This window comes from Mytilus californianus, unplaced genomic scaffold (assembly GCF_021869535.1).
Source record: "Mytilus californianus isolate M0D057914Y unplaced genomic scaffold, xbMytCali1.0.p SCAF_18, whole genome shotgun sequence".
NCBI classification, from domain to species: Eukaryota; Metazoa; Mollusca; class Bivalvia; order Mytilida; family Mytilidae; genus Mytilus; species Mytilus californianus.
This window is the reverse complement of record NW_026262666.1, coordinates 6,134,372-6,160,943: the sequence shown is the minus strand read 5'-3', so window position 1 is coordinate 6,160,943 and position 26,572 is coordinate 6,134,372. Positions and strand designations below refer to the sequence as shown.

The window sequence follows — 26,572 nt, the reverse complement described above, 5'->3', positions numbered from 1 at the left end:
TCAGATAAAAATGATTTGCAAAAACGGTCTCTGTTAGTGGTCAATTTTCCGAATAATGTCATTGTTTCAAGTTTAGTATTCCTACATTTACAACAGCAAGTGTAGAGAACTTGGCGTAATGTGTGGCATCTGACATTCACCTTGGTTTAGTAAGCGCATTACACATTTATAGTAAGAAAGGGGGTTGCAAAACAGGTGATTCATCAAAAAAGTGAAATTGGAAAAAAGAATGTATTTTGCCGAGGTCAGATTCAGTCTACATCAGTCAATTAGTTTAGTAGATGACAGGGTGAAAGATTCCTAATCATACAAATTATTTTTTTCTTTTTCGAATTGATTGGAACAGGAAATGCTGTTAATGGATTCGTTTTTCTAATGTTTAGGTATGGATATTAACTATTGTTCACATATGTTTACTTTTTTGTGATTTTTGTGATTGTTTACGAGCCTGTTGCTTAATTTAGTTTTTTGTGGTATTTTATTTAGGGGCGATGTAAATCGGTCAATGTATGGCGAAATAGTATTACGTTTTCCTTCTTACTTGTTACCATTCCATTATGTATTCTTCACTCAAATAGCTAGTATGACATGGTACATAAACTTAGTGATGACAACAACCAATTTGTAAAAGAAATACGACAGCAAATACCAAATAATCGAAATAGTTTACAGTGAATCACCATTACCGCCAAACGATTCTAACCCCAGCTAATTATAAAATTTAAATAAATGATCTACATACTATTCTAGGGATAAAATTCTAGCATTTAGGAGATCATAATAAAAAAATAATATATAAATATATATAATGTTCTTATATAACAAATATGTATGAAACAGTCTGTCTTACCTGTTCGACATTCTTTCTTTGCAATGATTTGGGTTAAATTAGATATTGTGAAATTTTCCCCAAAAAAAACCTGTCATTTTTTCCAAAAGATTTAAAAATAGTTTCATCAACCTTTATTTTAGGGACTTTGAAATTTATGTTTAAGTTTCATTTGAATAGATGAAGTCTTCCAAACAAGGTAAGTCAATAGTTTGTGACATCAATTTCATCCTAATTTATTATTTATTTTAATTATTATTTATCTTAATCTTTTTCCCTACATTTCCTTTAAGGCTAAAGAAACAATTATTTATGACAGGAAGCTGAGACACTGCTTGATGGCACTTTCATGATTCTTCGTTTGTAACAATTACCGATCATTCCAGCTATCTCAGAACATTTTTACATAGCGAAAATTATTACATCTTTCAATAAGGTGTCCTATATTAGATTTACATCCTATAATTTATCACTCTGCTGTAATTCACACCCTATTATATCGAGGATGGACTCGATGGCCGAGCGGTCTTAGATTTTCATATACAGTAATCAATGGACAATCAACAATAGTTGTGAATTTGAGTCCCGCTCTTTATCGACCAGGATTGTCAGTTGTCCTGCCAGATGGTCATTGGCAATATATGGCATTTCCAACTTCTTCTATACCAATAACAACTGGCCACAATGATAAAGCCAATAGTGCTAAAAATGGCGTTAAATGTCAACAATACGTCATTCATATATTACCGGCTATCGTTACTGCAGATGTAATTTAACGAACGATGTTCGATATAAAATGTAGGCAATTGTATTCATATTTCTGCTGTTTGAAGTAATTGTATTGTAATAAGTTTTATTTCAATAATAAATCAGAGGCGGAATATACCAATAGGACATTCAAAACTCCTAAATCGAAAGAAACTGACAACACCATAACAAAAATACGAAAGACGAAGCCAGTGAACAAAACCGATATCATGGAGATAGGACAGCTGCTTAGCAAAATTTGGACCTTAAAAAATGAATGAAGCATGAGCGTTCATGGACTCGTCAATAAACCATGTTTCCCTCAACAACGAAGTTAAGATTACACACGTTGTGTATGCACTCGATCGCTTTCTCGTTTGGTTGTGGCCTGTTATCACACGAAAGGAGTGTGATATAAATAAGTGGTACAAAAAATGCGTTAAATTGGTTCGTCTCTCTTTCAAAGTGGGGTAAACACAACATTTCGCTAAACAAATTAGCTTCATCAGGCGCGTGCAGCCATCCAGGTAAAAATCGGTGCTGTAAAGACATTTTTGCAGCTTATTGTACATTACGATTATTAAGTCAAAACAAATAGTTGCGTTAGTTAAATAGTAAGAAGTTCAAGATTTATTCCTTTGGTTTTTGATAAAACTTGTTATTATCCACCTCATTCAGTCCATCAGGTTCAAGAGTACGTAGCTGATGCATCCAAAATCTCTTTCTGTTTTTCCTTTGTATGTCCCAATTTTAGTTGACCTCTATTATTTGGAAGGTGATATTTTCAAAAGTATGTCTTGTTCTTAAGAGGTGTCTCTTAATTAGGTAGTTTCTTTCTTTGGTTTAAAATGACCGATGATTATTAAGTCTGATGTTGAATTTAGTTTCTGTTTAAATAACATATTGCAGCTTGCAAGTTCCTCAAGTAAGAATGTAAATACTTTTTTCCGTTTGAGAATTAAATGCGTCTCTTTACGTCTCGTCATTTTATAAGAATCGCCCGCTTTATCACAATACAATGAACGAAGTTCATTTGTAGCTTTGTTGACATTTTTTTTGATATTCAGAAAAAGAATTATTTTCAAAATCAATAATATTTTATCGCACATTTTCACTAGGAAGTGCACCAACGATTTTATAACTTGATTCGTTTGACCACTTGTAACCTTTTGTTGCATTCCAACCAGTACGCACATATATCTAATATATTTTTACCATGGTAATTAAAAAAAAAAATCTTGATTATTTCTCTTCAGGACTTTATCTGTACTATGATTTTGTTGTAGTATATTTCCCTCACAAAAATCATTGAAATGTATAGAATCGTTTGTGATATAATCAGGATTTAGACTTGTTCGTGAATTAAAATCATCAATGAGGAGAATGTTCCCTCTATTTGTAAAAATGCTAATTTCCCTTTCTAAAGATTCGAAATCATTTTCATAATAATTTAATTTGATAGGAGTATGTAAACTGTACATAAATATAAATCTTTATCACAACCAAAAATGTTTCTATCAAGTTTTAACAAAAGACTTTTGAAGATGTGGTTCCTTTTCCTAAATCTGTTATACTTTAGATAATGCTTTTCTGTATAATACAATTATACCACCACTATTCCTACTTGCCTTCTTTCTTTCTTTTTTTTTCTTCCGTCATTTAGATATTTAAACATAATCTAGTAGATTAGCTTTATGATTACATGTAACACCAGTCCAAGTTTCTATAGGAATATTAATATCACTGTTTAATTTTTCCAAAAATGATTGATCATATAAAAAAGAAGATATGGTATAATTGCCAATGAGACAACTCTCCACAAGAGACCAAATGACACACAAATTTACAACTATAGGTCACCGTACGGCCTTCAACAATGAGCAAAGACCATACCGCATAGCCAGCTATAAAAGGTCCCGAAATTACAAATGAACAATTCAAACGAGAAAACTAACGGCCTTATTTATGTACAAAATAATGAACGAAAAACAAATATGTAACACAGCAACAAACGACAACCACTGAATTAAAGGCTCATGGCTTGGGACAGGCACCTACATACAGAATGTGGTGGGGTAAACTAGTTTAAAGACGCCAACCCTCCCCTAACCTGGGACAATGGTGAAACTGTACAATACAAGAACAAACTATAAAAATCAGTTGAAAAAGGCTTAATACATCAGATGGATACAAATAGAAATACATCTAACAAAAACACAGAGTGGACGTGGACGGATACTTGTACATCGCAACAACAAAAAGACACTAAGTACAGATCTGAGAGTACTCGCAGTTACTGACAGCTAGTTCAAAGCCAATAACAACTAATAAAAAAAATCATGTCAATGTATCGCCCAAACAACGAACATTCCAGGTAGATGAAGATAGCCGACTCAAGTTTGTATTCATGTTTAAACTATTTACTATCAAACTGTTGATGGACAATAAATTAGATATGATTGAAATCTACGAGCCTATTTTTTTAAACGTTCATTTTTATGCATATAAAGAGAGATAACTCTGTTTTTCTGTATGTCAAGTAACTTGGTGTTATAGGTTATCAATAAAAAATTAAACAATTAAACAATTAACCATAAAAAAAACTGTAATTACGAGATGTATAAAATACAAACACTTTGAAAAAGAATTTACTTCATTTCAAATAATTATAAATATCATGAAGATTGTTTCCTCTCAAGCTAAATGCTTTAAATATAATTTCTCTAACTCTTCGTCAATTTATCCCTTTCTGCACCCATTGTATAAAAAAAAAATTTAATCAACGTGTGGTTCGTTTGATCTCAGTTCTTCATTGGTTAAAATCCGATTATGACGTCGAATTTTCTTGCTTTCCTCTGAATTTCCTATTGTGACGGCATGAAAAAAGGTGACCATGCCCGATGACGTCACATAGAAAGAACACATCTGTTTGCAGATCATTCAAAAAGAAGGAATAAGTCTGCCTGCATATTGCTTGAAAATCATTAGAGAAACAGATTCCACCACCAAATCTCGTGTAATACAATATTTATCCACTCTCGACAGTTAAATTTTAAATATTTAAAACGCTCGGCGAGCCTCGCGTTTTAAATTTCAAAATTTAACTGTCTCGAGTGGATAAATATCGTATCACACTCGATGCAGTGGTAGAATCTATATATATCTGAAATAGATGTTAACCCATTAATCAATACTAGATGTTTGTTGTTGTTGTTGTTGTTGTTTTGTGTTTTTTTTTTTTTTTTTTTTCTCAATTCAGACTTTTTCTTTCATATTTGTTTTTTTTTTTTTTCGTCGCTGAATTTAAACAGATTATGTTCAAAATTGTTGAAAATGGGGAGTAAAATGTATTTATAAATACATAGCAAAATAATGATAATACAACTGTTTATACCTTTACACAGAGACACTAAATTTGCTTGTTATTTTTACATTGGGTTTCTTAAAAGTATCATTTAAGAATCAATCCTTGAAAATATTTATGATCTGATAAAAACACTGTTTAAAGAAAATGAACCGCTTGCAAATTGTCTTGTAACAAATCTAACCACAAACAAAAATATAATTTTCAAGAGAATAACTTGTAAGTTTTTCTTACCAAAGAAGAAACAATTTTGCTTTGTATTTACTGTTTTATGCATGTTTGAATTTGATAAATCAATATAGTTTTGAAATCAAGCACAGAAGACCCAGAAACTCACTTAACTTAACTCATGAAACAAATTGTTAATAGACTTCATAATTTTATTGTTATTGTTCCCAAACAAAACTAATATTATCACAACAATCGCAAATCTTCCTCTTTATTTTTGTTGGATTTATTTTTCATGCTTAATTCATCTGCACGTTCGAAACTATTTAGATTTGTAGATTTGTTTATCAAAATTATACGTTCCGGGCCATACTGAGTTTTGGGACCATTTGAGTATATACTCGTTTTGTTTTAACGGGCCAGATCGCATATAGGTATTCGAATAAATTCTAACTTATTTTGCAGGAACGCACAGCTAGTTCTCCGAACAACAATCAGCACAAATACTAACTTGAATCTACCGGTATGTGCATCTTTTATCTTGCTTCCACTAGAGCCCATTTAAAGCGCCTTTGTCATATAAACCTTTTTGTTCTTAAATGACACCACATGTATTTAGGACATAGATCTTTTTCCCGCTGTTTAGTTTTTTCTTTTTTAATTTCTCATAATTTCAACTTGTTTTCACTTAATTGTTGTGTTCTTGTTCCTATCTATACGATCTTATAATAACACTAAGAAATACGGCTGCTCCTATTACATATTTTTCCACATAAGAATAGAGGGACTTGAACTAACTTAAAACAAATTTAAACACCAAAATGAGATAAATAGATAAAAAAGAAGGTTCAGTGCCTCCTTGTACCTGTGAGTCAAACAGTTGAAGTATTGTTTAATGGTTCATTTAGATATTTCTTTAAGTTATTTTTTAAAGTCGATATAGTTATTGCGTTTCGAAAGTAAAAATCGACAACGACCATGTAAATATGCATTTTCTGTAATTTTCACTATTGCGTAAAATTCACTTAACCTCATTAATCATGTCAACAATAGTTAATTTATTGTTATATAAGTCAAATTTGTGACACCTTGAACTGATAAGGTAATACTCTTTGAATTCCTTTCTGCACTGACAATTTTGGCGGTCAGTATATAAAGAAGATTTAAGGCGTGCTTGCCCAGTGCGAAGTTCGTTACAAGAAAGTTAAAACATAGAAGTTAAGTTTATATATATTCGCCATCTTGATATGTCAGATTCAGAAAGCCATTCTTATCGAAACAGTCACCCGTCAATTGAAGGCGCATGTCCTAGTTCTGCATGGGAAATAAAGTCGTGATCCAACTGAGTTCAACACTGTTGATGCAACACACTTGTTCAAAAACTAATTTGACATCGCTCTTGGAAAACAATGTATCTCTATTGTTTCTGAGTAACAGGACAAACTGCAAGTCAACGCAAGATACAATAATTATTCATTTAATGAATAGAGACTTCGCAACCTTGATAACCTTTACATCAAAATTACTTTCGGTGACCCAAAAGGGGCCCTCTAACTTATTGGCTCAGAAAAGAAAGCTCTAACCTATAGAAATAAACTTTCGAAAATAGATGAGAAACATATTTGTCATACCGTTTGATTTTACAATGTAAATTGATACTTATATTGCTGACATCGCTAGAGCAGCCACTAAGACACAACGTCAAAGCCAACCCCTATATTAAAAGAATACAGCATATTTGGCAAAACGCAAACCTGGAGCTTTGGATAGAATATCTACAAAGCAGTATATACTTGGCTATCAAGCAGGATCAGGCCTGTGTTAACCCTTCAGCGCCGATCCTAGAGCACCGTTCATCGGCTTCAAGCCAAAATATGGACAAGGCGCCAACGTCGTCTGCTTTTATTGCAACTTGCCAGGTCACATTGTCCCTATTCAGCATAGCTTCAGAGAACACAGCCTCCCTCATCAATGTTCCCGTACTCTGGAGAGAAACACCGAACAAGTTGAGTATAATTTACATATCCTTTATTAACATTTCGAAACAAAAGCAAACACAAAATCAATTGTTTCCGTTAAAAACAGACTAAAAAAGTCCGTTAACTTTTGGAAAGATACAATGAAACCTAGCGAATTTACACTTAAAAATATGCTATTCGATTAAAGATTGGAATTTCTTGATTTAGCACCGAAAGTACTACTTAAAAACAACAGATCATCACCAGATCATGCGGATTTCACAGAATCAGCGATTTCGGCACTTTTACATCTTATCCTAATCCTTTATCTGTACTGTATAGCGAAAAAAAGGTTACATTTGAGGTTGCATTTGAAGGCTTAGCCTTTGCTAGAAAGGGCAATGTCACGCTTAAATTTGATTTTGACTAGTAGCGTGTACCATGACGTGAATATCCATTCCGATTATTTTAACATATATTGACATTTTTATGACACTCTTGTCACAAATGGATATTTACTTTTTCAGTAGGATTGTACTCCTTAAGCGAGGACTGTACTCTCTAGCACGTGGATAAGTTATATGATGATGTATGGTAATACACATATTATGAACTGACGAACCTTTGTACATTTATTTATATTCTGATTTTTGTGAATACTGACATAAGTCAATTTAGGGTATTTGTATATCATATCATCTCTTTTTTTTAATTTATTTATTTTAATTATATAGACATATTTGATATATATATATTTCTCTAATTCTTCGTCAATTTATCCCTTTCTGCACCCATTGTATAAAAAAAATTTAATCAACGTGTGGTTTGTTTGATCTCAGTTCTTCATTGGTTAAAATCCGATTATGACGTCGAATTTACTTGCTTTCCTCTGAATTTCCTATTGTGACGGCATGAAAAAAGGCGACCATGCCTGAGGACGTCACATAGAAAGAACACATCTTTTTGCAGATCATTCGAAAAGAAGGAATAAATTTGCCTGCGTATTGTTTGAAAATCATTAGAGAAACAGATTCCACCACCAAATCTCGTGTAATACGATATTTATCCACTCTCGACAGTCAAATTTTAAATATTTAAAACGCTCGGCGAGCCTCGCGTTTTAAATTTGAAAATTTAACTGTCTCGAGTGGATAAATATCGTATCACACTCGATGCAGTGGTAGAATCTATATATATATGCAATCACACCCTCTTCCTTTATTCGAACGTTATAATTCATTATTCTGATATATTTTTCAGATACTGCAACATATCGATGTTACTGGTATGATTTGGAGAAATTCGGGAACCATATTGATTTTTCGAAGACAATTAAGATTTTACCGAACATTTTGAAAAGCTCAGAAGCTCCGAATGCAAACAAAATATATGATAATTATTTTTCTAAATGTCAGCACTGGTGCTTAAAACATAATTTTTGCCATTTACCAGCCTCAGTCTCCACGGTTGCTCTGTTTTTTAGAGGTCTTATTCAGCAAAAAGTTTATTCGTCAGTTTTTGAAACATATTTTTTATAGAATTAGTTGGTACCATACATTTTCACAGAAGCTTAATCCTTGTTAAGATGAATTATTACTCTTATTTTAGGAGAACAACGCATGTTATCTTGCCTTTCGAATAAAAAGGAACATATAACGAAGGTTATATTTTTGAAGCTCTTTCTGTTTTACACCTAGGCCGTCAGTTATCTTTTACATTGGCATACTTGCGTCCTATGTCTACTCGGTTTTTCCGGTTTACCTTAGGTTTAAAGAATTATCATACATATGCATGTCTGATCTCAATTGACATGATGAATATCTAGAAACAAAAAACCTTCAGAGTAAACTAGATATCTTCCGCATACGTCGTTCTATCGTCATTGGGGGACTGAAAATGAAATCTGTCCTTTATTTTGACTGAATAAGTACACTTCCCTCGCGGGGTTGACGTCAGGTTCAGATAAGATTTTGTTCATAGCCATTAACTTTTATAAAAAAAAAAATCAGCAGATGTATATTGCTTCCAACAAATTGAAACCCTTATTGTATACTAAAGCAAGAGAGATAATTTTATTTGCTCTCAAATCGGTCTGCACAGTTCTAAGTTTGCGTTGCATAGTTTGAAGAGCGGAGGCGCGACAGCCGCCTCTAATATTAAAGTACCAGTTAGATTTCTTAAGGTACACGTAAGATGGCCTACTTATAAACGAGAGGCAAAAGATACCAAAGGGACATTCAAACTCGCATGTCAAAAATAACCTGGTGATGACATGGCTTAGAAAGAAAATGACCAAACAGACAAACAACAGAACACAAAACACAACATAGAAAACTAAAGACTGAGCAACACGAGCACCCGTCGTGTTGCTCATGTTTGTACAAATCAAGTAATAAGTCTAATTTGGTAAGTCATATTCGGGAAAAAGGGGACGGGGTTGTAGTTACGAGAATTGGAACATATCCGCTGTCTCCTGTGACACGGATATTCCATAAGTTTAACCATATAAGGTTTAAGGTGGATATATTGAGGACAGTATTGAACAAAAAATTCTTTTCTCGATAAATTTTCGTCAATGAATTAAAACTTAGTCGTTTACATAAAAAAAGATTTGAATGACGCGCAAATGTTGTTACATGTAGCCAATCAAACTAACGGATTCTCGTGAAACATACATGTAATTTAATTAATTATATATGTGTACTTGTAGATATGTTATATATGTTCTATATGTTATACTAAATGCCATCTTGTAGCGAACACACAACCGTATACTATGTTTGGTTTTTTCTACATTATATAGTTAAGAAAAATGTTATTTTCGTAGGAGTGAAACGAGGAAACAAATAGCGTAATTTACAGTAAAAGTAACTTGTCAACGTTAATCGTATTAATTATTCGGACCATATGCTTATCGTCGGACCATATGAGTATTTACGCATATGGTCCGGAACATGTATATTCCTACATATTTGTTCTGATTATTTTATTTGGTCTTTCCACTTTTCGTGGGAACCTTTTGTTTTTGTTCTGATCATATTTTTGTTCTGGTGTATGACATGTTCAATCATTTGTTTCAAAAACATATTGAAAGGATTTTTGGCCCATGCTATCGTACAGTGATTTCGATTTCACTGTTGACCCCACGCCCTCTTTTTTCTGTTATCTTTATTTCTCTGTAACCGTAAAATATATCAACCAAATTCCAAATTGTTTGTTAAATCTTAAGGCTGCTTCGGTCAAGTTTAACAGAAGTGATCCAATGACATCTTATGGGAGTTATTTCCCATTTCAAATTTGACATACGTAAAATGTTGAATTAACTCATACACTATAAGTCATTGAGACCTTAAGTCTTTTGATATGTAGTCCTTGCTCCATTAGGATGAAAATGAGGTCAAATTCAAAGGTCAGTGTGGTTTTCTTAGATTTGAACTGTGCTTATTATCTTTACGTCACATAAACCGTAACGGTTAGTATTAAAAGAATAATGTCAAAAAGTTGGTTATAACATTGCGCAATTTTGATGCATTTGAGTCTAAGTGTTTCGGTGACCTTTTATATGAGTTTTCTCCCCTTATTTATTTGAAATCAGTATAACTTTTCAACCAAACATGTGAAAGACCTGGGTGTTTTCTAATTTCATATACATGTCCTATGACCTTGAAATTAACGTCTAAGGTCAATTTTACGTTCTATATTTTGACCTTTGCTAAAACTTCATACCGGTACATGATATAACTATTTTAGTCTTTTGCATCAGGTTGGAAGGCATATGACCTTAAAAAGGGTCAAGTGAAAGTGACATTATTTAAACCGAAAGTAGCATTTTTGCACTTATTTGATGTATAAGTCGCAAGACACCATAAATTTGTGCAATCAGTGAGAATTTGTAAGCTATCATATGACTCCGGAAGTGATTTGATTTGATTTTTGGTGTTTTAACGCCACTTTTAAGCACCGCTTTTGGGCTATTTCGTAGCGGTCAGCGGAACTTTTAATAGTTCAAAGGAGTTAATAGAGTGTAGGAAATCTTTTTGAGACAAATTAAAGTTATCATAAATTCCCGTTGTCGTCAAATATAAACCATTATGTAAAATCGAATATTTCTCTTTACGAAATATAGATTTTTATCAATAATATAAAATGAAGGATGTACATTTTAAAGATGATATTTCCAGAAACAAAAACAAACAGCCACTCTAGTTAGATTTTAAAAGATAAGTAGAAATAACTATAGAAAGCCAAAAAAAATATATTTTCGATTGACTAAATATTCAAAATATATACGGGAAACAGAGCCGAGGGCGTTGGCTAGATCATCCTGATCTCTCAATCTTCATAATATTATGCATAAAGTTAACTTATATATATAGATACAAATGACATCCTCAATGGAATTTAGGTAAGCTTTTCGTCTTCTGTGTTTACGGAGGGCTCAAAGTGCCAGTTTGATATTCAAAATATATAGTGAACCCTACCGGAGACCACTGAAAATACAAATGATACCCCATTGGTCTTTCAGTGTCCATAAAATTTAATAATCTATAGACTACGTATATATTCAGATCCTATCAAAAGGATTTTCCAGAAATATGTCATGTTCGATATGAACGGAGGGCTTAAAGTGTCACTTTTCAATTAAAAATCGTCAAAAATTCTGAAAAGAAGACCGAGTGCATTGGGTATATCAATATCCTGATCTCTCAATCTTCATAATAATATGCATATAGTTAATTACTATATAGATATAAATGAGAGCAAAAGGAATTTATGTAAACTTTTCTTCTTCTAAGTTTATGATGGGCTCAAAGTGCCATTTTGATATTCAAAATATATAGTGAAAACCTACCGGAGACATCTGACAATACAATGAGACCCCATTGGTCTTTCAATGTCCATAAATTCAATAATCTTGTAAACTACGAATATATACAGATCCTGAATGCATTTTCACATCAAAATTTACTCTGAGTACAGACATATCTATGTATCTGGAAAAAAATAAAAGACATAGCATGCTCTAAAAAAATAAAATTCAAATACATTATATGTTTTAGAAAATTGAAAACTTAACTGGATTTTGTAGTGCACTTTTTTCATTCCTCCAGAAGGTACCAAAATAAACAAAATTGGGAAAGAGGTGTTTGAGAACTTCCCCACGGGTAGTTATTGAAGAGAATTGTATTAAATGACATGGACAATATAGGGGCAATAGATACCTGACAATAATTGGTGATTTAAACTGTGTACCTGAGTGGACCATATCAAGTGAAACTCAACTGTTTGTTAATTTCCTCATCTTCTGCAGTGACGAAAAAAAGTGCACAGTAAAATCCAGTTAAGTTTTAAATTTTCTAAAACATAAAATGCATTCGAATCTTATTTATATAAGACAAGCTATGCCTCAAAACTTTTCCAGAAGCACAGGTTATTCTGTACTCAGATTAAATTTTGAGGCGAAGACGCATCCATTTTTGACAAAGGGTCCACATGAACCTTAACTATAACTATCATATTTTTAATATTTAATATTTATATTATCTTCAAAAAAGAACAGCCGGTTGGATATTCACGGGGTGTTGATTATCGAATAACGAACCGGCCGCTAACTTCACATACATTAAAAAACGGTGTCAGAAGATGAAAATATTCTTGCACAGATTCCAGAAAGATATAGTTTGTAGTTCTTTTCTTTGGAATCAGAGAGATGATCAGCTACTTCCAGTTTCAAACACTCACTTCGGGTATTAATTGATAAATTTCTTTTCACTGATTCCAAAAATAGATGGCTACTATGTATTTCTCGTTGAAATACAGGAGATAATTGGATACTTCCTGTTTATAAAATCATACCACTTCCGGTGTCAAGGCCTCGGTGGCCGAGTGGTCTAAGTAGTTACTACTGTAATCACTAGCCAGTCAACACTGAGGTTGTGAGTTCGAACCCCGCTCATGCGGGTGCACTCGACTCAAACCTTAATTGACTAGGATTGTCAGTTTTCCTATCGAAGGTCGATGGTTTTCTCCGGGCACTCCGGCTTCCTCCACCAATAAAAATTAAAATACATAGAATTTTTTAATATTTGTCAAAATGTAGTTTATATCATGTTTTTTTCAAAAATATGATAAAAAGTATGGGTCACCATACTTTTTTTCACGTTACAGGTTGTGCAAAATTGTTAGATTTTGAATAGATTATGCATGTTATATAATTTTAAGATAAAATATGAGAAGATAACTATCATCATATGCTTTCAAATAAGAAAAAGAAAAAATTGGTTCACCGGACTCGTTTTCTTGCTAAATAATAAAATAGATAGATTCACAACACATGATATTATAAAAAATAACTTGATTTGAGTTATCTCCCCTTATATCTGAGTTATTTCCCCTTATGTTGGAAAGTTGGAAAAAAATGAATCAAACAAAACATTCTGTTGTTTTGTAAAATACAGCCTTAATTGTGATAAAACACATAATTTTCTATATTAACATGAAAAGTCTTACATATGAATTACATATTACTCTCGAAATTTGTACATTTCATTAAAGATCTAGACCGATTGTTATCTGCTATTTAAAAATCAAAGATGGAGGAAGACAAATCCCCCCCCCCCCCACAGCTACCTTAAACCTTTATATTCAACAGTACAAAGACTGAAGGAAGGTGGAAAGACATTCAATTGTTCTTTGAGCAATTTTACTTGTTTTTCTTTCGTTTTCGTTCTTATTATATTCTACCGCTAAAGGGGCCTAAAAGATGCATATTACAGGCGCAAAAATAGCTTGCGATGAATGTACAATAGATTTGGGGTGTGTATGTACTTACAGAATTTCATTTGATACAGAATCAAGAACAAGCAGCTTTGTTGTCGTGAGTGCGGATCAAACCAGACTTTAAAAAATGGTGTTTTCGCCTTTTCTACTACGCATGCATAATATAGGAGTTTACCTTATAAACTATGATGTTAAAACTTGAATAGTCTAGTGTAAAGTAGGGTTTATATTCATATATTCTTACATGTTCTCGTACTGGAGTGGTGTAATATTTGACACTGGACTTTGTAATGCAATTATCATCACCATCATCAACTATTATATTCTATCTATTCTAACTCATCAGAACGATGTATGATGAATGGTGAAATATTTTGCTGATACTTTTTGCTTTATAAACAAGCATGTTAAGATTTGAATTAGCGTGACAGTATTGAATAAGCAGTGTTCTCATTTATTACACACTGACATGTAATCGTTCTGCAGTGGTATAACATTTGCCACTGGACGTTGGACGGCACTTATAATATCACCATCATTATTAACATCACCTATTTTATTCTTCCTGAAATTAATTTTGAAACTTAATTATCAATGATACCAGGCTTATAATTTGGTACGTCAATCGGGCTTTCGTTTACATAAGACTCGTAAGTACATCTCAAATCATAACAATTGTGAGGCCAAATCAAATTTGAGTAAGTTCACGGAGGGTTAAAATTAGCCCTAAGAATTTGATGTTTTTATAATCAGGTCAAAATACTAAAAAAATGCACATAAAAATAGATGTTGTAAATACAAAATAACTTTATTTGTCACATCACTGAAATCAAAATTGACGAAGTATTGACTCCTAAAGCTAGGTTCACACTGCCGATCAGATCAACTCGATGATCCCGATTGCCCAAATTCCCACGACCAAGCGTAACCAAATTTTTGATCGGGCCTGTTTACGACTATAACCCGACCGCTATCCGACTGTACACGACTTTAACTCGACCATTTACGACTCCTTAATGACTCCATCACGATTTCAACCCGACAATTAATTGAATACATATTCGATTAGTCCAACCAATTTACGGTCTCTACACGATCTTTACTTGACTAGGATGTACAAGTACCCGGCCACGTCCACTCTGTGTGTTTGTTAGATGTATTTCTATTTGTATCCATCTGATGAGTTAAGCCTTTTTCAACTGATTTTTTATAGTTCGTTCTTATGTTGTACTGTTACACCACTGTACCAGGTTAGGGGAGGGTTGGGATCCCGCTAACATGTTTAACCCCACCACATTCTGTATGAATGTGCCTGTCCCAAGTCAGGAGCCTGTAATTCAGTGGTTGTCGTTTGTTGCTGTGTTACATATTTGTTTTTCGTTCAAGGCCGTACGGTGACATATAGCTGTTAATTTCTGTGTCATTTGGTATCTTGTGGAGAGTTGTCTCATTGGCAATCATACCACATCTTCTTTTTTATATAGCTAGACCAAATCAACTTTGCTCGATCTCAGCCCGATCTCGACAATACCAGATCGACCTGATCGTATAGGGGTCGTAGGGATAGTCGGGAATTGGTTGTGTATATATACATTGTCAGTATCAAAACGTCTGAATTTTTATGTACCGTCGCAGCGGAGGGGTATTAAGTGTTACCCTTGTCCGTACGTAAGTACGTACGTCCAAAAAATAGTTTCAGTTCTCTTAACTTTAGTTTTCCTCAACCAAATTTTATTAAACTTATACACAATGCTTATTACCAAAAACACAGATCATATTCGAATTTGGGTGGCGTCGTTTTTACCGTTCTTGAGTTATGCCCCTTTGTAACGTTATATGCAAGCGGAGTCATTATCTATGTCCCATGGACATATTCTCTATTTATTTGGTTATCATTCAGTAGTTCACGGAAGGTCTGAGTAAATTCATACATTTAAAATATCTACAAGACAGGTTAATAACTGTGACTGAGCTTGATGGGAGCGTAGAAGAGGAACAGGAAGGCGTAGACAGCAACGGGCAGCGTGCAATCTACATAAGATAGTGGCTAATTTACACGGCGATCACTGTATGGGTAATATGAGAAACTGTTGCAGGAGTTCAACAGAGAGGACCAAAATGGTTATAAAATCTTCCTCAGAGTGGACGCTGATATGTTATTGGAGTTTTTAAACCGTATCTCACACAAAATGGAATACATAACATTAATTGTAAGTAAATTGACATGTTTATGCATGATTGATTATTTCATCCGAATGGAAGCTGTTATACATGGGTACTCGGAAGAGGTGAAACCAGCCGTCGGGACATCCTAAAAGTGGCAACAGATTGCCGATGACTTCTAAGCCAAGTGGAACTTTACTCATGCATGTGGAACACTGGATGACAAGCACTTGAGGATAAAGTGCACAAAGGACTCTGGTTCACTGTACTGCAACTACAAAGGATTTTTCACAATCACACTTCTGGCCCTCGTCGACGCAGACTACAAATTCATATGGGTCAGTGTTGGTGCTAATGGAAGTGCGTCCGACGCTCAACTCTTCAATCATTCTGAACTAAGGACTTTGATTGAGGAAAAGCCCGGCGATAAGAAGAACACCCCATACCTCATGATTGAATAATATGATGCATTCCCATTGAGAACCTGGATGAAGCTATACTCTAGACGTAACCTAAACAAGACCAACTTAAGCACTATTTTAATTCACAAGCAGGTGAATTCAGTTGAGTGGCAAGACAATATGATTGATGTCATTCACGTTATTATACAGTTACTTGTAGCTTCACCGTAAAACCGCTGATGTATTTATTTAAGTATGACATCTTGTTCTCATGTGATAATTTAAAATATAATTTGAATCGTTTGTATTTTCTTATTTATAAAATTACTGCTCTTTTCTTGAGAATGACAGCACCAAATGAGGCTTGTCACCAGATTGGTACTTATGTAAAGCAATACGACGGGTGCAACGTGTATTTGTTGGGTTTTGTGTTGCTAATTTTTTAGTTTTTTTTGTATGATGTGTTATGTGGACTGCTGTTTGTCTTATCGTCGTTTTTTCGTTTTTCGCCATGGCTGTGTCGGTTTGTTTTCGATCTCTGGGTTTGATTGTTCCTTTGGTATCTTTTGCCTCTCTTTTAAAATTTGTAAAAGTACAGCCAAGGACTGAACACGGAGGAATTTTTGCGGAGTTAATCTTTTGTTACAGTTTTAAAAAAACAGGGACAATATATTTTTGCGGAAGCAAGTTATGAGAGTTAATCAGATCTGCACACCCTTTTTTATAATCTTGCAGCAGTCACGTGCACTCGCGATAACCGAGTAGAGATCGAAAAATGATTGAATTTGGTCGAGGTGAGATCGAGTATTGGTCGAGTAGGTCTGGGATAAAAATATTATATTAGTCGCAGTGATCGTAAAACGATCGGGCATCGAGTTAATCTGGACCACAGATCAAGCAGGATTGCGTTGATCGAGAGAGGATTAGAAATTAGTCGAGTAAAGGTCGAGATGATCGAGTACTGATCGGTAAAACATTTGTATGCCGACCAAACTCGATCTCTACAAGATCCTTTCTCGATCAATTCTACCGCTACTCGACGAATTCCCGATCTCTTCTCGAGTGACTGGCTTCTCAATCCTTACTCAAATTTTTTTGACATGTCAAAAATTCTCGGGTAGAAAGTCAGATCGATGACGAGCAAGGTAGACCACCCCCGAACAATCTTGTCGAACGAGTTAGACCAGTTTCCTGATCGCTTAATCTATCTTGATCGGGCTTGATCGAGTTGATCTGATCGACAGTGTGAACCTAGCTTAAAAGTATGCATAATTTGTGTCGTAACGTCAGTTTTGGTCAATTTTCAAAATTCTTTACAGTCTTTAGCATAATTTATTTTGGCCGTTACCCAGGATCCAAAAAGTGTTTGTGCCTAGGGATTAAATCTCTTCATTGGCAACTTTTGGTAACAGAACATTTTGGATCTTAGGTTGCGGCCAAGGATTTCCCCAAGATTTTAAGTCCGAAAATGCACAAAATCATCGTATTTTGACAATATATCCAAAACGTGCTGATTTTGAAGCCAAGGATGTACACTGTTGACGAGACTTATTCTAACATAGAAATATGGCTTTTGAAATAGATCAAATTTAAGAACCAAATTATGCCATTTTGTAATGTTCTGATAAAGTTTAAATTCATGGTCATATTTGCCTTCAAGTGAACCATGTCCAAATTTGAAGTTGAAGATCATTGACAAAACGAAAATTCTGATAAAATTGTGCCAAATACGGCTGAGGTTATTTATGTTTGGGATAGTAAAACCTTATTGTTTCGAATAATTGATACTTTTTATAGACATTGAATTCACAGCAAATGAACGTATCAATGATATGACTGTCTCCACATTAGAGAAACAATGCATTCGATAACCTCGGGGGCGAAACGTCCACCAGCAGTGATATCAACACAATACGAGAAATGCAATAAAGCATCGACTATTCATCTTTTGTTGGTACATGGTGTTTTCCTTATGCAAACAGGAAAAGTAACGTCAAAATGTTTGTGTTTAATCAAAGCGCCTTGTGTGTCCTTAGCTTGCATTTTCGATAACTTCTAAATTGTTTCTAGTATGTACGAAAGCCTATTAGGGTCACACAAAAAAATATTTATCTCGTAATTACGAGATAAATATCTCGTAATTACGAGAAAACTATCGCGTAATTACGAGATAATTATCGCGTAATTACGAGAAAACTATCGCGTAATTACGATATTATCATTTTCATCTCGTAATTACGAGATAATTATCGCGTAATTACGAGATAATTATCGCGTAATTACAAGAAAACTATCACGTAATTACGAGATAAGATTTTTATCTCGTAATTACGAGATAATCATCGCGTTATTACGAGAAACCTATCGCGTTATTACGAGATAAGAAGTTTTTTATCTCGTAATTACGAGATAATTATCGCGTAATTACGAGATAATTATCGCGTAATTACGAGAAAACTATCACGTAATTACGAGATAAGATTTTTAACGAGAAAACTATCGAGTTATTACGAGATAAGAAGTTTTTACGCGATTATTATCTCGTAATTACGCGATAGTTTTCTCGTAATTACGCGATAGTTTTCTCGTAATTACGAGATAAGAAATGATTATCTCGTAATCTCGCGATAGTTTTCTCGTAATAACGCGGTAATTATCTCGTAAATACGCGATAGTTTTCTCGTAATTACGTAATTACGAGATAAATATTTTTTTTTTTACCCTAATAGGCTTTCGTAAGTATGTATCGTCTATGCCAATATTTTTAGCTCAACTATATCGTATAGAATGTATCGTTGAAGTAAAATACAGTGCAGTAGATTTTTGTTTCTCTTTCATTCAGTGGTGTCTTTGATAGCGTGTAGTCAGCCTCCCTACATGGACCAATTTGACAAAAAGTTTGCAAATAATGCGTACACTACATGAATATAAATTTGCTGTCGTACAGTTAATGTAATTTTTCACGTAAAATGTTTTCATTCACAAATTGCAAAGTATGACACACAAACTATTGCCTATCTACCAACATTTGCACGTTTTCTGCTTGGTTCTATTTACTGTATTATTGTACGTCGATTCGTTGACTTCATAACCGTATGGTTACAAACCTGGCTGTTACAGTTGTAATTTTTGAAGGAAAACTATGTTTTCTCTAAACCAGACGGCGACTTAAATTCTATATGCAATATTGAATAATTATCTGTGATAACTGGATCTATAGGAAGGTTTTACCACAACAAATCTCTAATCATGCAAAGCAAAAGTGACTAATATATTTTCTTGTCAAATTGAACTATTATGAAAATTTTAAAATAACGCAATTCTTATTTCAGGGAACGTCTTGTTCAATTAGATGGAGCGGGTGTTGCAAATCATCATAAATATATTTATATTCTTAAAGAAACAAGGAATAGGACAAAAACATTCTCCCGTCAACACAGTGCTTCAAGTATGGATTGGCATTGTTTATAAAAAGGAAATTAGATGCTCGTTTTGTGATGACGAAGGCATAGCGGTGGGGTATTGCACAGACTGTGCAAGACTTATCGATCAACAGTGTGTTAAGTTCCATGACAAAATAGTTGACTTGCAAGATCACAAAATTATAAATTTCAGTAGAGATAGTCGTATGTTTAGAGTCAAAGAATTTGCACCTAAAAAGTTTTGTCTACATAGTAGGCAAATACGTCTGGAATGTACTGATTACTGCACTAACTGTTGTGTTTTGGTATGTAAGAAATGCCTGAAACATCACACGACGAAAAACCATTACGTGAATTCAGTATATCACTTGTACGATCTATTAGATCACATACATGACACAAAACGTTTAATAGAAGATATACTTAGATCATCAGCTAACCTGAATCCGAAAGACAGACTTATCTTAACCACAATAATCACATATACTGATATAAGTTTAGGTATAACAAACGATTACAAAAATATTGGCGACGCACCCGTGCCACCAGAGATACAAGACTTGGTAGAGAGAGAAATGACACCTGGTCACGTAACATATTTAAAATGTGAAGCAGTTATTGACAAAGTTAAAGAAATACAAAGAGATCTGCGTTTGCCGTTTATGGATTCTAGACCCGACTCCTCCATCACTGATGATACATCTGATATAATTGGTATACATTGGAAACGGGATAATATTTAACTGGAAAATAAATTATCTATAGACAAATTTACAACAAAAATGAACCCAAGAAATAAAAAAAAAACTGGCTTCTTGTGAACATAATATGTGGTCTAATTGCCAATGAGACATATATGCATCAGAGACCAAATGACCTGGATGTTAACAACTCTAAGTCATCGTAAGGCCTTTAGCATAAACAAATTAAACTCATACCTATAGGTTAAAAGGAAGTAAATAAAGATGATTGGCGCCACCTAGATTTTATATCCAAGATAATAGGTAGAAGTAAATTTATTTTCTGCTGCCCTAGTAATTAGAAATCGAAATTGAAATAGTGAGAAATGAGTGTTGGCCATTGGTGTAGAAATAGCGAGAAATTTAGAGAAAACTCTCTGTGACGAGAAACATTTTCTGTGCCAAATTTAGCAAGGGGTGTTCTTCATTTATACTATTTCGAAAAGTTCCGGAACCGTTCAGTACCATTAAAAAAAATTAAAAAAGCTGCGGCACCATATGTGTTTTGCAATTTCAATTACACCCAAATGAGTTGATAATTCAGATTTCGACATTTTTTTCAATGGATCTTTGATTGGGAAAACGCAGGACCAAAAAAGGCTACCATTGTCGCCTATGTAAATAATTACTTCCTTGTAACCTAAAGCGAAATAACGATTTCTGGCGCATCACTGTATTTTTCGAGATATTTTAGAAATTGAAAAGGTAAATTAATCAGGTACTAAGTGATAAACTGTTTCAGAAGAAAATTGCTGATCGCCATGAAACTATAGTCTATATCAAATTGTTACTGTTTTTTTATTCTTCTGCCTGAGGGGTAGGGTTCATTAGCTTACTGTAAGAACGAGAATTCTGTCAAGGACTCTGTCTTTAATTATTTCTCCTCATCCTCGATAACTTCATGTATTTATGCATATCTAAAAAAAAAAGGGGGGGCTTATTTTTGCTGACGTTAGCGACATTTTTGTATTTTTAATGGTAAAAATGTGCCAAAATGCCCCTAAAATATTAAAATTATGTAAAAAATCAAAGGCTATACATGTTTCTCCTTAGTATCGTCAAATTGAATGTTCTGCACACGGTTCATATAAAACACATAACAGCAATGCTAAATTCTTAGTTTTAACATTTTTATAGTCTATTTCATAAAATATTTTGACTCTTATGCAACGGTGTTCATATATTCGTGATAGAGACATATAAGTTGGACACAGTTATCAAATCATCAGCCTAAAGTCTTTATTAGGCCTAAATCGAACTTTATTAATCAAACACCTCGTTTTAAACATAGCCAAACAGTCAAAATAAGCTAGTCAATGGCCCCAAGTCTGTAAAAAGTAACGTTTTCTGCAAAGGGGGGGGGGATACCTGTAAAGAAAGTCATTTTAAATGGTGAACAATTGTATCTTTAATCCAAAAATTTGAACTTAAGCAGCAGGGGTGTATAGTAATCGACTAATGTAAAGATTGTCCGATTTTATTTCAATATATGTCAGAATATAGTAAGCTATGCGCTAATGGAAATTCTTTAGTATGTTATGTCAAGAGAGACAACTCCATCTGATTATGTATATAACTAATTTCTTGAAACATAACCCATGTGGGGGTTTTAGTGATATAAAATGTCTTATGTCTTATGTCTTATGTCTTATGAATTCTATTTGTTGAAATTTACTTTTGAAAACTTGGAAAATGTCTAGTCAATGAGAATGTTTAATATTATATCAAATTGTTCAAATCACTAACTTAAAGTCTTTTGTTAGTCATTATTTTACGAAAAGTTACTGAAAACTTCGCATGGACAACTTATCCAGAGTCGATGAATCTAAATAATTGTTTACAAAATTATTTGTTTATGTTATCATTTATTATCTTACTTTGTAATATAGTTTTCGTAAGAGGTTTTTCAGACAAATGAGGAAGATTATATTGAGCTGAGTCGGTTTGTAATTTGATTCATTTTTTTTAGAATTTTATTAACATATTTGTTTCCATTGTTTACTATGACAAATTTCACATTATCCAAATTCGTATTTTATCAAATACCAAGAACAATTTATGTTCCGTTAAATCAATCTGTAATTACTAAGTTTAAACAGTGAAAATTTTAAGCATGGTTATAATTCTTTTATATCTAAAGATAAAATTGATAAGTTTTATATTTGGTAGTGCTATAATTGAACATTTGAAAACCGGGAATTTTTATTTAATCCAGATAGCACAGACCCTAAACAAATAATCGGTGATACCACAGACGAACATTTACATGATGATTTAAGTAGCCAGTGCTCGTCCTCCACAGATAGTAGTTATGTGTAAGTAATAAAGTTTCAACATTGTTAGCTTTTTGCCTGTTATATCTAGTTCAGGATTAAAGGATTCCATATTTAGGTTAACTTCAACTGACTGGAAATCTGATAGTCCTGAAGCTTTCAATGCTAATTTCTGTAATAACATACATCAGACACTATCAGAGCTAAAGGTTGAAGCAGCGAAAATGTGCAAAAGTACGCGAAATAAAAATAACGGAAGAGGACTCAAATGCAAAACAACTAAGGATAATAGAATGAGGTTCGATTTTTTCTTTTTGTAAAATTAAACTGTGATAGATGGTGATAATTTTTATATAAATAAATATGTTATAATAATAGTTTTCTGTCAATGTCAAAATATTGAAGAAGAAAAAAGTAAAAAAAAAAGTTGGATTGATCTTGTATCGATTCGGATGCTATAAAACAAAACTTCAGAAGCATTTCATTATCAGTTTAATTTCTTTTCAGAACATGCGAAGATATTGACGAGTCTATTCCAAGTACAGGATTTGGTCCAATAACTGTGGCAAGTCATAGCTGTACAACTGACGATCTTTTTCCAAGTCTACAAAGGGTAAGAGCTTTAAAAGGAAACCAATCCAACTTACTATTTTCTAATATAAAACATTTGGTTAATATCTTCCGATTTTTTTTTTTTTTTCATACCAAAAGTTTTTTTTCAAAACTGCCGATCCATCCTGCGTTGTTCTGATTCTAGTGTACGGAAAAACAAACCCACATTTCTTTAGATTGAGTCACGTGTCTTCCCGGAATGCCTACATTTTGTAAAATATCTATTCCTCGAATGCCAATAAAATAAATTGAACATATGTTGTTTTAGTGATGTGATTCAAGGAATACGCCGGGTATATATAATACATCATATTCTTCATTTTAACAGTAATTACTGGGTCAATAGTCAAAAGTGTAGGCAACTTTCATGATTATAAAAAAAACGTTGCCTACACTTTTGACTTTTGACATAAAAATTCAGGACCCCCAAATGATTGATGATTATACCTTTAAGATTATACCATCACATCTGTTAATATATAAAATGCTTGAATAATTTTTTTATCTCAGTTCTACAATGCTATATTTTCTTGCAGCCTGAAAATGAGAACAATTCAGCAAGGACGATAGAACAAGAAATTGTACATCTACAACAGGCACCACAAAACCAAATAAATTTAGACAGTTTTAATAACTTACATCAATAACTATTAATATGTATAACCAATAGAAACTGGTCAGGAACTTTTTATGTCCCATCTACGATAGAAGTGGGGCAAATTCTTTTCTGTTATGCGCGTTTATTCGTCCCGTATTAATTTTTTTCATTATATTTCAATGTAAGTCGGTCTATTTGTTTCCTACTTGCATGTATGAAAAAGAAAAAATTAAGCCTAACAAAGTTTGTATATTTACCCCTTGGCTAAAGCCAGATATAACAGTTTGAAATGTTTAGAAATACCTAGTGTGGTCAAAATTTCAATCATAGATTACATGGTTTCTTTTTTTTTTAAATTGACCTTGCACTTTTTAACCTTCTTTGAATATCTTTCTAATTGTTATTATTAAGAGGTTCTCTTCGTGTTGGGCATTGACATATTTTAAATTTTGCTTTGCATCAGCATCAGCATTCATGCGTTTCAGGTTCTAATAGCAAAAAAGACTCCAACCATACGTCTTTGAACCCGAATATGGACCTGTTTTATTTTTTTCAAATTTTAAGTGGTTTATGTATGTTTGTGAAAAAAAGGATTATGATTACAGTAGTTGTCGTCTGTTTACAGGAATCTGATTACAGTAGTTGTCGTCTGTTTATGTAGTTCATACGTGTTTCTCGTTTCTCGATTTTATATAGATTAGACCGTTGGTTTTTCCGTTTGAATGGTTTTACACTAGTAATTTTTTGGGGCCCTTTATAGCTTGCTGTTCGGTGTGAGCCAATGCTCCGTGTTGAAGGCCGTACCTTGACCTATAATGGTTTACTTTTATAAATTGTAACTTGGATGGAGAGTTGTCTCATTGGCACTCATACCACATCTTCCTATATCTATATTATGATGTATTTTTGGTACAAAACTTCAGAGTTATAATTTTACCAAATCCTTTTCAAACCGAATACTGGTTTTGTATATATTGTAAATAGTTATTGGTGTTGTTATCTCTGTACTGATTTTATGCATTGCCTTTATGAGAATAAAGATAGATAGCCTAGGTGGTCGAGTTGTCTAGCTCGTCGGGCATAGTGCAAGGCGATTTGGTGCCACGCTATCTCAGTAGCATGAGTTCGAATCCCGGCCAGGGAAGAACAAAAAATTTGCTTCCGCAAATTTACAGATCTATTATTGTTGGGCTGTTGTTTAGACGAATTATATATATATATATATAGAGAGAGAGAGAGAGAGAGAGAGAGAGAGAGAGAGAGAGAGAGAGAGAGAGAGAGAGAGAGAGGTCTATAAAAAGGACCAACCAGCAAATTTACTATGTACCGGATCGTCTAGAATAGACGATACTGTGCAGATCAGGAAAAAATTATACAAGTCTAAAAATTTGCACAACGATACTAATATAAGATGGTATTATACGAAGATATTGTTATTAAATCGTTTTGACAAATATTTCGGCTTAACAAATAGCCTTCGTCGGTGTCAATAATTTTAACAATACTGATTGTAGGTTAAAAATAGATCAGTAATACAGGTAAGTTTTGGTCTATTGATTTTAATCCATAATCTTGAACATCATAATATAAACAAAACTCGATACTCTAATATACGTGACTGTGTATATTTACATTCCAAAATGAGTGAAAAACAAAACTTAGTATTTCTTATTGATGCCGTTTGGATGATGTACATTTAGTTCCTTTATCCAAAAGCTTTTCCGAACCTGTCGCTGGGCATCACTCCAGTGAATGTTCTGTTCAATCACCAGGATTTTCATGCGATTAAAGTCATCAAGTTTGTGACCTGATTGTCTGAAATGCTGAGAAACTGGGAGAAGTGGCTTCTTAGAGATATCACTCCTATGGCCATTGAGGCGTTTGTGGAAAGGCTGCTTTGACTCACCAACATATTGGAGGCCACAAACCGAACATTCCAGTATGTAAATAACGTTCATACTTTTGCAAGTAACATTGCAAAATATCTTATAGTTATTTTCGGTTGCCTTACTGTGAAACGTTGATGAATGCTGCATCTGTAGGCAGCATTTGCAGCGTTTTTCCTCACACGAACGACATTCTCCAGAAGCACTTCTATTATCAGACACTTCAGCACGCACTAGCAGGTTCCGCAGACTGTTGGGTTGCCTAAAAGAATGTTACTTGCAAAAGTATGAACGTTATTTACATACTGGAATGTTCGGTTTGTGCCATAGGAGTGATATCTCTAAGAAGCCACTTCTCCCAGTTTCTCAGCATTTCAGACAATCAGGTCACAAACTTGATGACTTTAATCGCATGAAAATCCTAGTGATTGAACAGAACATTCACTGGAGTGATGCCCAGCGACAGGTTCGGGAAAGCTTTTGGATAAAGGAACTAAATGTACATCATCCAAACGGCATCAATAAGAAATACTAAGCTTGTTTTTCACTCATTTTGGAATGTAAATATACACAGTCACGTATATTAGAGTATCGAGTTTTGTTTATATTATGATGTTCAAGATTATGGATT

At 33.6% G+C, this 26,572-nt stretch overlaps 1 protein-coding gene across 1 annotated transcript; it reads left to right on the top strand.

The window, feature by feature from the left end:
* Positions 1–995: 995 nt before the first annotated feature.
* Positions 996–25,107, top strand: LOC127726619 (uncharacterized). The gene is made up of 6 exons (XM_052234039.1): positions 996–1,028; positions 5,574–5,631; positions 19,743–20,546; positions 22,788–22,887; positions 23,353–23,458; positions 23,994–25,107. Exons 3-6 carry the CDS (start codon positions 19,763–19,765, stop codon positions 24,102–24,104), a joined length of 1,101 nt encoding a protein of 366 aa, XP_052089999.1. The 5' UTR covers positions 996–1,028; positions 5,574–5,631; positions 19,743–19,762; the 3' UTR covers positions 24,105–25,107.
* Positions 25,108–26,572: the final 1,465 nt, after the last annotated feature.